Here is a 13271-nt window from a genome sequence, read left to right as displayed (position 1 = left end):
CCTCAAAGAAAAAGGTTGAGAACCCCTGATGTAGACTACCATTTATGGTTCCTGTGAATTGCATTACTCTTTTCAAAAGTTGATGCTATGTTCAGTGTAATCCCTTCTTGGTGACCATCTGCTTCTGAAGTAAGGATAGGATTACTTCTAAGAGCTAATCTAAGTGGTTTTTTTACTAGTATAAAAGGAGATCATAAGGTAAAGTTTCTTCAACTTGTATACTGTAAAAGATATGTTTTAGCCAAAACTGGCTTAGTGGATTTTTAAATTTTAAAACTGTATTTAAGATGAATAGGTCTGGCTATGCTTTAATCTTTCCCTATTAGACAGTGGTGCAAATTGAAGAGTGAAATATTCTCCTCTAATATCCAGGAGAAATGACAGCCCTATCTCTTGTGGCAAACTGAAGTGTTCTTAGTAGCTTTACCCATATGAATAAGCTTGGAAAAAACAGTTCAGTGATTGACTGACTGCCAAATAAGTTTGTCTACACATCAGGAATAGATGGCTGCCTGTCAAGTGGGGAAGCTAATCTAACTTAAACTAGGGGAATGGGGATTATGGAGCATTGCAAGCAGATATTGGGTGGGTAAATCTTACTGTGCCAAACTCAACTAGTGAGGACTTTAGCTGCATGTCTAGTTCATCGTCAGTCAACTCTCCATGACATTGGGAATACATGGGCTTAATGTTTCAAGCCTTGTTAAAATTGTGAGGTCTAGATCAAGAATTGTCTTGACTAACTTCAGAAATGAGAATTGAAACATTAATTTGTGATTCTTCAACATTTAATTTTCATGCAAGTTTCTTCTGGTTGTCTATTATCAAACTTGGTTTCCTAGCAAACCAAATTGAGGTGGGGAGTGAGCAGTAGGAACAGATTAAATCATAAGTCTGTGTGCTACTCCGTGGCACACAGCAGACTCAGACTTGGCTTAAATGCTCAGTTGAGGATTCTGGAGTGTGGAAGTCTCTGGGTGGCCTAGGGATGCAGTTAATGGCTTTTCTCCACCTGTGGAATGGTGGTGAAGGATGGCCAGTGGGCCACTAGTAGCCTTGCATAATGATGACTTACAGTGGGTCTATGCATTTTCCAGGTCTGCAGCCTTACTAGGGGTTAAGACTTACATAGTGACTCTAGGATCAGAGCTGGAAAGGTGTCAAAGTACTCTTCTTATTTCTCTTTCCCCCCCCCCCCCCCCCCCCCCGCATGATGTTAATCTGGTTCCAGTTTATAGCTAAGGAATAGAGAAATGCAGAAAACGGTTTCAACACTGTCCTCCATGCTTTTCCTCTTGGATTTTTAAGAAAGTAAATGTTTTGAGATTGCTAGCAGAAGCCAGGATGTGTAGTTCCTGATGTTTCCATTCCTAGATGAGCGGGATTGCTAATGAGTAATTGAGTGCATTATATACAGTCTTGATGCGTCTCCTAACCTGTGGACTGAGATACAGCATTAACATCCTAGGTTGATCCCATAACTTGAACTCCTTTCTCTTACTAGAAACTAACCAAAGCTAGCAAGTTTGTAATTCTTGTGTGTGGTTTTTTGTTTTTTTTCTGGTTAAGGTCTCTGAAGTTCTGCAGGCTACAGTTCTGGGAGCCCGGCAAGGAACATGGCAACCCAAGGTATATCTAACATATCGCACTCAGACTGAACTTTGCTTGGCTCGGACAAATATTTGGGGGGTGTCCTAACCCTTTAGCTCTTTTTCTTCCCATTTAATCACTCTGGGACTGTAACTGTTCCATCTACTGCTAAATATTTTGTACATGGAAAATTGCTCTTTAGGAATAAATTGCCTAGGGAGGTTGTGGAATCTCCATCTCTGGAGATATTTAAGAGTAGGTTAGATAAATGTCTGTCAGGGATGGTCTAGACAGTATTTGGTCCTGCCATGCGGGCAGGGGACAGGACTCAATGACCTCTCGAGGTCCCTTCCAGTCCTAGAATCTATGAAGAGCACAAACCTGTAGACATATGCTTTCTTCTCAGTCTAAGAAGTGCCAACAAGGTCCCTTCCCCACCAAAAAGGCACAAGACTGGTGAATGAATCCCTACATGTTCTGGATGCACCAACAAGAGTTCTGTTGCCCAGTTCTGTTGGGGTTGCCTGTTTCTGCTTAATGTTCTGCTTGGGTCTCCAGGTAACTGAACTGGCATAAAGTTAAAACCTAATAGTTTGAAGCAACTGTCTCAGCTCTTTCCAAATAAATTCAAAGTTGTTACAATTCATGCTGCATCTTCTTAGGACTAAAATTCACCTAATAAACAAGTGGTCTACATATTCAACACTGATTTCTTGCAGCTGACTTGATGGAGTTGGATATGGCAATGGAGCCAGATAGAAAAGCAGCAGTCAGCCACTGGCAGCAGCAATCCTATCTTGACTCTGGTATCCACTCTGGTGCCACAACAACAGCTCCCTCTCTGAGTGGCAAGGGGAATCCTGAAGAGGATGATGTCGACACCACCCAAGTTTTGTATGAGTGGGAGCAGGGGTTCTCTCAGTCCTTTACCCAGGAACAAGTAGCTGGTAAGGAAATTCCATTCTATTACATTAACTTGTTTGAATGACTTGCAAACTGACACTCGTCTAGTAAAATCAAGATTGCTTAATTCTACAAATTTAAATACCAAGTTGACTAATTGATGTCCCTTGTCTTGTTAGACTTCCTACTTTCTATGCTAGTTATCTGTCCAATCTTAAGCAAAGTCCATTAAGTCAAATCTTACCTCTGTTTCAGACATTGATGGACAGTATGCAATGACTAGAGCACAGAGAGTGCGTGCAGCTATGTTCCCTGAAACCCTGGATGAAGGCATGCAGATCCCTTCCACACAGTTTGATGCTGCTCATCCAACTAATGTGCAGCGCCTGGCTGAGCCATCCCAGATGTTAAAACATGCTGTCGTTAACTTGATAAATTATCAAGATGATGCAGAACTTGCAACTCGTGCCATCCCAGAACTGACCAAATTGTTGAATGATGAGGACCAGGTATATATGTATGCTCTAGCTTAATGTAGTCAATTTGCAAGGTGTCCTTAAAATGACTAGCTACAACTAAAAGCTTGCTTCATGCTTCATATAGGTGGTGGTGAACAAGGCTGCAGTTATGGTTCATCAGTTGTCCAAAAAGGAAGCCTCCCGCCATGCTATCATGCGCTCTCCTCAAATGGTATCTGCTATTGTGCGTACCATGCAAAATACAAATGATGTGGAAACAGCCCGTTGCACTGCAGGTACACTACACAACCTCTCGCATCACCGTGAAGGATTGTTGGCCATCTTCAAATCGGGAGGCATTCCTGCTCTGGTTAAAATGCTTGGGTATGTGGCATATCATTGCACAACTTACCTGTATTTAATACTGATGGGGTAGGTGCTCACTTCCTTTTGCTTTGGTTTTTTTTTTTAGTTCCCCAGTGGACTCCGTGCTGTTCTATGCTATAACTACTCTGCACAACCTCCTGTTGCATCAGGAAGGTGCCAAAATGGCTGTCCGTCTAGCTGGTGGGCTGCAGAAAATGGTTGCCTTGCTCAACAAGACAAATGTTAAATTCTTGGCCATCACAACAGATTGCCTTCAGATTTTAGCTTACGGCAATCAAGAAAGCAAGGTAAATAAATGCATCCAACTCTTTCATGAGCAGATTCACTATTGGCGGTCAGTCTATGGGCTGTCAGACATATGACACTAATGTCATTATGGAGGATACTTCTCCCTTCACATGTAGGAACCAACCATATCTAGAGGTGAAAAGATTGCTTCAGCAAGGGTGACCAATACTTTGAGGCCATTGAACGGCCCCATGCCATCCAGGTTATTGCCCATGCATGTGGAGACTGAATGAATGACAAGGGAAAGAAGGGGTCATAACTTTCATCTTAAGCTCTAAATACAACTTCCTTTGCAGTTGATTATTCTGGCTAGTGGTGGACCCCAGGCTCTAGTAAACATAATGAGGACCTACACATATGAGAAACTACTGTGGACCACAAGTAGAGTGCTGAAGGTGCTCTCAGTCTGCTCTAGTAACAAACCTGCTATTGTTGAAGCTGGTAAGTGTCAAGATTAGCTGTACCCATGCTAATGGCTGCATGTGTGTATTGTACTCTAGTACCAATACATGCCACCCCACAAGGATATGAATTGATGTTATGGAAAGAATTACACAAACTAAATGTGTAAATACATCTCCTTAGAAATTAGTGGCTTAGACTATGTTGGTGGCTCTTACTAATAAACCACTGTGTAGCTTTGATTTCCCTGGTCACAAGACTGTCATACAATAGATTACTGAGCAGTCGTCATAATGTACTATATGCTAAGAGTTCGTTTGTCTGCCAAAATTAAAGTGGCTGAAGACTCATGGTTAAGTGTTTGGACACTGCTTAGGGAGACTTAAGACTTGTGGCAAACTCTTCCATTGCAGTATAGGAGTCTTTATTATGATGACACTGGAGGTAGAAGATATCATCTTGCAAAGTCTGAGTGCCTTCCATTACCTCTTAAATTCAGGTGGATTTGAAGGTGCTCTCCATCTCAGCCCTCTGCAAGATCAGGATCTAGAGAACTACTGCCTCTGAAAGGCTGTAGGCTTAACACTGAAGTGTTAACTTGCATCTTGTTCTAGGTGGGATGCAGGCTTTGGGACTCCACCTTACAGATCCAAGCCAACGTCTAGTTCAGAATTGTCTTTGGACTCTCAGAAATCTTTCAGATGCTGCAACTAAGCAGGTAAGTGGTTTTGCTAGGGATCAAGAACACAAGCAACACCTTTTTTGTGTGTTGATTTACAACACTTTCTTTCCCTCTCTACAGGAGGGCATGGAAGGTCTTCTAGGAACCCTTGTTCAGCTTCTAGGGTCAGATGATATCAATGTTGTAACCTGTGCAGCTGGCATCCTTTCTAACCTTACCTGCAACAACTATAAGAACAAGATGATGGTATGCCAAGTTGGTGGTATTGAGGCTCTTGTGCGCACTGTTCTTCGGGCTGGTGACAGGGAAGACATCACAGAACCTGCTATCTGTGCACTTCGTCACCTCACTAGCAGACATCAGGAAGCTGAGATGGCACAAAATGCAGTACGTCTTCACTATGGACTTCCAGTAGTGGTTAAACTCTTACACCCACCATCTCACTGGCCCCTGATCAAGGTAAACTTCTAAATTTAAGATGGCACTTGTTGCATCTGTGGTAACATGTTTAGTGAAATGAACAGTATATTAGTAAAATGTGGTGTATTTGACACTAGAGTTTTGAGATTGCTTTGAATATGGTCTTCAAGGTAAGCTACAGGAGAACATCTAGGTAACCCATGTCTAGGATGGGTGGGAAGACTAACCTTAGGGAATGTCTACACAGCTGAGGTCACTGCTCCAGCGCTGGGAGAGAGCTCTCCCACCTCTGTGAGGGGGATAACTGCCAGGGCTGGGAGCACAGCTCCCAGTGCTGGAGCACTATCTACACTGCCACTTTACAGTGCTGAAGCTTGCATTGCTTGGGTGTTTCTTTAACACCCCCTGAGCAAAGAAAGTTTCAGTGCTGTAAGTGGCAGTGTAGACAAGGCCTTTAACAGCTTGAAGCTAGCTCTTTCAGGGATTTGCTTGCTACAGCATCAGAATTAAGACTAACTGCAGTAAATTCTTAATTTTTTTTTCCTTCCCAATTGCAGGCTACTGTTGGTCTGATCCGCAATCTTGCTCTCTGTCCAGCCAATCATGCACCCCTGCGTGAACAAGGCGCCATTCCAAGGCTAGTTCAGTTGCTGGTTAGAGCACATCAGGATACCCAGCGTCGCACATCTATGGGTGGAACACAACAGCAGTTTGTGGTATGTTATTAAGAGGTAGTTGCAAAACAAGACACTGCGGGATGTTTCCCTCTTAGAAGTCAAGGCATGCTGCTTAAATGTCTAAGCATAGCAGAAAATGGGGTTTTCTACAATCTTAAAATGACTTGCTGTAAACAGTAAGATTCATTCACTATTAGTATGTTACAAGCACCTTCTTTCTGCAGTCCAATTAGCATTTTGACAAATCTGGATAAGTGTCATGTACATGCTCACACCCCCTCTCCAGACAGTCTCCCCTAAAGCGGAGCTCTCCAATATTGGATCCATGGGGAGTCTGGGAGAGCCAGTTTAATTCATTTACTGAACAAGAGACTTTGTCTACTAATAACCTTACACTATGCGCCTGTTCCCTAATCGGGGGAAGAGTAGAGATTCTTTTCCAACAAACCAGAGGTAGGGACACCACCTGCTACTCAACAATCTTGTCTTACCAGAACTACGCACGCACACGTGCACCAAAGTGAATCTGAAACTTTGAGTAACTCAGTGACTGGTATATGAACTGGAGTACACACTAAATACTTCTAGTGGTCAGAGAAACTTCAAGTTACAGAGGCTCTGTATATTCCTATCCTCTTCCCCCTGCCCTCTATCACTATCTACCAAGATAGGGGGATTAATGCACACGTGAATGCACAAACTCAATATCCTAACAGTTTAAAATGTCCCTCTTAAAAGTATAGTAATATGCCTTTGTATATTTCCCTATACAGGAGGGTGTGCGTATGGAGGAGATAGTTGAAGGCTGTACTGGAGCCCTTCATATCCTTGCACGAGATGTTCACAATCGAATTGTAATCAGGGGTCTAAATACCATTCCACTATTTGTGCAGGTAAGTTGAATCTTTTGAAATGCCTGCGTTTGAGAGTTTTTTCTTCCTGGCATGAAAAAACCCTTAAGACATTATTTTTAATGTTGGATCTGGCCCATCAGTTCAGCATTATACGGAATGAGCCCAAATCAGTTGTCTGGGTGACTAAGGAAATGATCCCAGGACTCCTAACAAGGAACCAGACACATCGTGAGGCCTTCTATTAGGGTGGCTGTGTTCTGCCAGAATACTCACTTTGTTCTGTTACCTGGCTCACCACCTTGAAGTGAACTTTGGTTCTGGAACTTGCTCCCTCTTGCAGTCTGCTAAAGACAGCTTGGACCTCATCCTTGTCAAGATTTAGCTCAATATTGATATTAAGCTAGCTACTTACTGCTGGGGAAAGGAGACTGGCTTATCAAATTGGTTAGACCCCTTTGTTTAGTAGGACTAATGAGTAGTTCCCTCTAGTCTCTAGTTCTGCAGCTGTCCTCAAAATGGCATGACTATCAAAGCCAAAAACTTATGTTGATATACTTGTGTGGTTTATAGTTGCTGTATTCTCCCATTGAGAATATCCAGAGAGTAGCTGCAGGAGTACTCTGTGAACTGGCTCAAGATAAGGAGGCAGCTGAAGCCATTGAAGCCGAGGGAGCAACTGCTCCTCTAACAGAACTGCTTCACTCTAGAAATGAAGGTGTTGGTAAGTGAAGAAAAATAAGAAAGCTTAATCATTGCAATGACAAGGGCTCAACTAAAATCTATTGTTTCCTTTCAATAGCAACATATGCAGCTGCAGTGCTGTTCAGAATGTCTGAGGACAAACCACAAGATTACAAGAAACGGCTTTCAGTTGAGTTGACAAGCTCTCTCTTCAGAACTGAACCAATGGCTTGGAATGAGGTGAGTTCGTCATTTTGTTCCTATTCCTATAAAAACCCTCACTCCCATGTGACCTTCCTGATGCCATCAGATTTTTCTCCCTTTCACTACTGGAGAGCCTTCTAGACTGTTCAGGACCAGGCTGCATTTCCCCTGTCTGAGGACAGCACATCCAAGAGCAGGTTGTTTTTTCCAAAGAGGAAAGGCTTGTGTGTATACTGTGGTGACTGTGTGTGTGTGTGTGTGTGTTCTTCTCCCCCCCCCCCCCCAAAAGCTGGAATTGTCACCCCCTTGGGTCAGTTTCTTTTGAGAAACACTAATGAAGCAACTGACTCAGTCTCTGCTTCTCTAGGTATACCTTGAAGGGATATTCCCAGGCCAGATGTTTCTAAAGGCCTTGGTACATTTTTGTAAAAAATAAAAATCTTTACCAGTTATGTAATTCCTTTCTTGGTCTATTCTACTTCGTGGTTTAGGTCAAGTAACTTCTTGGCAAAAACTGCTGCTGCTAACTGTACAAGCTGCAACAATTTGGCCATGTTGGGCATACTTATTGACTATTTTTAAAATGCCCTGCCCCTAACAAGAGAAAATTAAGTTACATTAACTACCAGATCTAAATTGTGCAGTGTAGCTGTAGTTCTTGTCTTAAAACTGGTGGCTTTAGTTCCTCTGGATTATTCACTTAGAGGACTGAGCTGAAAGTACCACATTTCACATAAATAGTGTTACAAATAGAACAGTTACCCACACACTTTCTCTATTTTAAAGGCTTGCTCAGAACAAGTTAGTGGCATGTTAAAGTTCCTTACGTTGGGGTTCTTCATGGCTTTTGCTGCTGTTAAGGCTGATTTCCGCACTCTGGCACTTCATGTGCAGAAGGTGGGGGCCCACAAGGACTCTAAAAATTACTTGCCACTACAGGCTTGTAGTAAATTTTCAAGGTTACAGCTTTTCTCTGACCTTGGATTGGTAGATGCTGCCATCACCCAACTGCAAAACCCCCTTGAGAACCCAGGGTGGCACACTTCAGAATTCCTTCCTGTGGGGTACCCTCAAGCCCTTTCAACCCCCTTCTGGGGAAGAGATGAGAAGAAAAACAAAGGAAATCAGTTGTTGCTGCCAGCTAATTAAACATGTGCACAAACCTCTTTGGACATGCACCCAATTTTGTTCTTATAAAAAATTTTGTGTTTATTTTTAAAAAAGTAAGAAAATACTTCTGGGAACTTATGCTATTGCTAGATTTAAAAAGATCAACTATAATTAAGCATCAATAATAGTTTCTTGAGGTTCAGCTTAAAGGTTATAAGCAAAACAAAAGCATCTGGGGTTAGCACAGAGGAGTCCACAAGCCATAAAGGAATAAAAAGAGAAACCTGATCGCGTTGTCTTAGACATTTCCTGATCTACTTGCATATCTGGGGTTTCAAATGAGTAGTTTCTAGATATAATTCCAGTGATTTTTGATACCTGGCCCCAAGGTGTATATAGCACACAATCTGAAGCAGTCTTGACTGTTCAAGGACAGGGGAGCATGAGTGGTCCTGAAGAAGCTCAAAGGTTCTCTAGACGGTACTGCCCAAAAGAAGACTCCTCCTCCTCCTCCTCCTCCTCTCCCCCCCCCCCCCCCGCCCCCTCAAAATACAGTGCTCAAGGCTGGAGCAAAGGAGAAACAACACTGAATCTGCAGTAAAGGAGATGCTGTACACTGCAGTTGATCCCTCTGGAAGGAGAAGGGACAAACTCAAACAAGGCTCTTCAGTGGCCACTCAAGATTATCACAGAAGATCTTATTATGGCTTAGACCAGTGGTTCTCAAGCTTTTTTTTTTTCTTCTCTCCTTTTCTCTTCCCCCTCCCACCTTCCCCCCCAGCCCACTTGAAAATTGCTGAGGGTCTCGGCAGACCACTTAATGAGCTTTCCAAATGTTGTTTGTACCATTAGTTAACTATATTGTAAAGAGCTTTGGATAAAAGCACTATATACAACTTAACATTTTTTTGTTATACAAATAAAAGCCTACAACTCTTATTTTTAATATCCATAGTCTTACCTTCCTAATGCGATGGATGTGCCCTCTCCCCCCTGCTGTGGCAGCCACTGAGCTGGGGCTGGGAAGGGGGGGTGGGGTGTCTCTCTCTCCAGCATCTGCAGCCCTGGAGCTGGGGAAGTCGCCTTTCTCTGGCCACCACAGCCCTACATGTCCCAAATCCCCCCCCCCCCCCCTTTCACTCCGCTGCCTTCATGTGCGTCTTCTCCAGGGTCCAGGCACCTAATTAGTGGAGCCACACCTGCATGACTCCACTGATTAGGTGGGTGGCCCTTCATTCTCTCATGTGTAGCCACCCATGTGTGCACTTAGAGGGAACTATCCACAGACCACATGAATGGAGTTCATGGACCACTAGTGGTCCACGGACCCACTGTTTGAGAACCTCTGGCTTTGACCACTAAATTATTACTACTTGTTCATTAAAGTAGTAAACCTCTTCTGTTTGTAGGCCTTCTGTAACCAAATAATATCAAATTTGCAGGTCATTGCATTTTTCTATAGGGGGTATTATTCATAGGTGGTCAAACAGTTTTGGCAGTTAAAGGTCGATCTTCAGCATGGTCTGTACTTAAGTTGACTTAGCTATGTTGCGATGGGGGGGTGTGTGGAGAGGGGGGGAAAAAAATTTCACTCCTAACCACTACAGTTATGCCAGCCTAAACCCCCAGTGTAGACATTGCTTCCATCAACCTTGGCTTTCTTGTGTTTGACCTAGCCACTGTTGCTCAAGGAGATGGAGTTGCTACACAATGGAAGAACCTCTTCTGTTGCTGTAGTGAGCATCTATGCTATGGGGGTTGCTGTTATGCCACTAACTCCGTAGCATAGACAAGCCGTTAGATGGCCCTCAAATTATAGGGCTTGTAAATGTGTTCTGGTTCTAAGCAAAGCTATACTGTAGGATTTGTTGTAAACACAGGAGTGTCTGGAATCCCTGCTTACAGTGAGATGTCAAACTTGTAAAACTCTAGACCCAATATTTAGGTTTTCTAAAATGCCTTCATGTGGTACAACTGATGGATGGAAAGCCTGTCACTGAATAATTTTTTTTTTAAACTCTCCCTTCTTTCTTGCTCTCTACACCACCTTTAGACTGCAGATCTTGGACTTGATATTGGTGCCCAGGGAGAGCCTCTTGGATACCGTCCAGATGGTATGTCTGTTCCATTTCCCTCATTTCCTAAAACTTAAGCCTGGCTAAATTCAGTGCCCTTAAAGGAGAACTGCAAATAATACAGGAGATGCCATTTGAGAAAAGCAAATCACTTCAATACTACAACTTGGCAGTGAGATGGGGAAACTACCATCTTGAATAGCAAGTAATAACTAGCTCTGCAACATTCTAGGTCCCATTCAGTTGGGAGTTGTTCTCTTAAACAGAAATTGGTGGTCCTTGTGCTGGGAAGTCTCAATGAGCATCTTCGTGAAGAGTATTTCTGAACTTTCCCATTTATTCTAAATATGAATTAAACTGCAGTTTTCCTTTAAAACAAAGTGTGGTGCTTGTACCCTGATAGTGTTCTTCAAATCTGTAGAGACTATCATCATGTCTGTTTTAAGGATTGTAAACCATTTTGACTAGCCACATAAGAAGCAAATCTGCAGTTAGCAGGCTTGTTCTCTTACAATATTGCTGTGTTGGGTTTCAGTACTGTTTATGCCGACTAATGGCTTGGCTGGAATTTGCTCATGCTTTTGACTGCAGTATGCTTTGTCTGCAGAGCCACACTGAAAGGCTCTCTCATTCGGTCAGATAGCTATTAGACCAGACAATACATTTGTGTCTAGCTTGACTGAACTAGAAGAAACTAGATGGCTACATCTTCTCACCCTGATATTTGCAGCTTTTGATGCATCTAACATCTGTTAACATTCTGCCTTTTTCCCCCCCCCCCGCCCCTCTGCCACCCTTAACTCTTAGATCCTAGCTACCGTTCTTTCCACTCTGGCGGATATGGTCAGGATGCCTTGGGTATGGACCCTATGATGGAGCATGAAATGGGTGGCCACCACCCTGGTGCTGACTACCCAGTTGATGGGCTGCCAGATCTGGGACATGCCCAGGATCTTATGGATGGGCTGCCTCCAGGTGACAGTAATCAGTTGGCCTGGTTCGATACTGACCTGTAAATCGTCCTTAGGTAAGAAGCTCAAACTCAAAACTTGGAATAAAACAACCTTCTGAACTGAGGACTTGGGTGGCAGGGAGGGAATGGCTTAAATGGGTCCAACTCTTATCAAAATACTGAACTTTGAGTATCTTGAAGCTCATACTTTCTGTGCACTTGAACTGACTCCGGCTATGAAGTGTGGAAGTGATTAACTTCAGTGTTTTGTGCTCCAGCTTTATGCAGTCTTAACATGTGGGCAAATCTACAGCACTGACAGTTCCTTGTTTTTCTTCCTACACAGCTGTATCGTCTGAATGAACTTGCATTGTGATTGGCCTGTAGAGTTGCTGAGAGGGCTCGAGGGGTGGGCTAGTATCTCAGAAAGTGCCTGACACACTAACCAAGCTGAGTTTCCTATGGGAACAATTGAAGTAAACTTTTTGTTCTGGTCCTTTTTGGTCGAGGAGTAATAATACAAATGGATTTTGGGAGTGACTCAGAAATGAAGAATGCACAAGAGAGAATCAAGATGGAATTTATCAAACCTTAGCCTTGCTTGTTAAAATTTTTTTTAACCTCTGTAATGGTACTGACCTTGCTTGCTTTGAAAGTAGACTTCTTTCTTTTTGCTGTAACTGGTAGGGTTTTTTTAAGTCTCTTGTAGTGTTAAGTTATAGTGAATATGCTACAGCAGTTTCTAACTTTTAAGGATCGAGTAATGGTGTAGAACACTAATTCATAATCACTAATTGTATTCTGAATAAAGTGTAACATTGTGTAGCCTTTTTGTATAAAATAGAGAAATAGAAATGGTCCAATTAGTTTCCTTTTTAATATGCTTAAAATAAGCAGGTGGATCTATTTCATGTTTTTGATCAAAAACTTTATCTGGGATGTGTCTGGGTAGGGGCCAGTAAGAACTGTTTATTTGGAACCTTGTAGTGGACAGTTTACCAGTTGCCTTTTATCCCAAAGTTATTGTAGCCTGCTGTGATACAGATGCTTCATGAGCAAAAGCAGTTATAAAATGGTTAAGAATTAAAGTAAACTTTTAATTCACTCAACTGTCTCAATTTATTTGAAATAGGAAATACATAGCTTATATCCACATGGTGATTTTTTCCCCCTACAAAACTAACTTCATGCAGCAATTTGACTATTTTGCATAGTAAGGGTAGCATAGCATAAATCAGTCAAAAATAAAGCAACTTCTAAACGGAGCAGACTATTGAGGAAACCTGTGTTGCTGACCAAATCAGAGATTTTTAGGAGAATTAGTATAGGGTGACTAAGCAAACCATTGCAGTACTCCCCATAGAGGTTTTTAACTTACCACTGCACCATTACATCAAATCTTGATACCTGTATATACTGTAACACTGAACACCAGCATCAGACCTGAAACAAGTATCCAATCACCTCTGGCTTTAGTGTGTTCATGTGTGGGTTTTTTTTTTTTTTAAATTGCTTTGCCCTGGCAAATGGAATCTGCAATTCATGTGCTGTGTGTTACAACGGCACAATGCTGCTTAATGAACTGAGC

At 42.4% G+C, this 13271-nt stretch overlaps 1 protein-coding gene across 1 annotated transcript; it reads left to right on the top strand.

Annotated features, from left to right (window-relative positions):
* Positions 1-1569: 1569 nt before the first annotated feature.
* Positions 1570-12781, top strand: CTNNB1 (catenin beta 1). The gene is made up of 15 exons (XM_065400033.1): positions 1570-1629; positions 2310-2537; positions 2749-3002; positions 3097-3335; positions 3424-3625; positions 3923-4067; positions 4643-4746; positions 4831-5169; positions 5688-5846; positions 6581-6700; positions 7232-7382; positions 7461-7582; positions 10710-10770; positions 11539-11758; positions 12030-12781. Exons 1-14 carry the CDS (start codon positions 1617-1619, stop codon positions 11745-11747), a joined length of 2346 nt encoding a protein of 781 aa, XP_065256105.1. The 5' UTR covers positions 1570-1616; the 3' UTR covers positions 11748-11758; positions 12030-12781.
* The last annotated feature ends 490 nt before the right edge of the window (positions 12782-13271 follow it).

This window comes from Emys orbicularis, chromosome 2, assembly GCF_028017835.1.
Source record: "Emys orbicularis isolate rEmyOrb1 chromosome 2, rEmyOrb1.hap1, whole genome shotgun sequence".
In the NCBI taxonomy this organism is placed as follows: domain Eukaryota; kingdom Metazoa; phylum Chordata; order Testudines; family Emydidae; genus Emys; species Emys orbicularis.
Note: the sequence above shows the minus strand (reverse complement) of the source record. Positions and strands in the feature narration are given on the sequence as shown.

Bases quoted from the DNA above. Each gene is read 5' to 3' on its own strand.
- CTNNB1 (XM_065400033.1), top strand. The intron at 2,538-2,748 runs GTAAGGAAATTC...CCTCTGTTTCAG, and splicing joins TACCCAGGAACAAGTAGCTG to ACATTGATGGACAGTATGCA. The intron at 3,626-3,922 runs GTAAATAAATGC...CTTCCTTTGCAG, and splicing joins ACGGCAATCAAGAAAGCAAG to TTGATTATTCTGGCTAGTGG.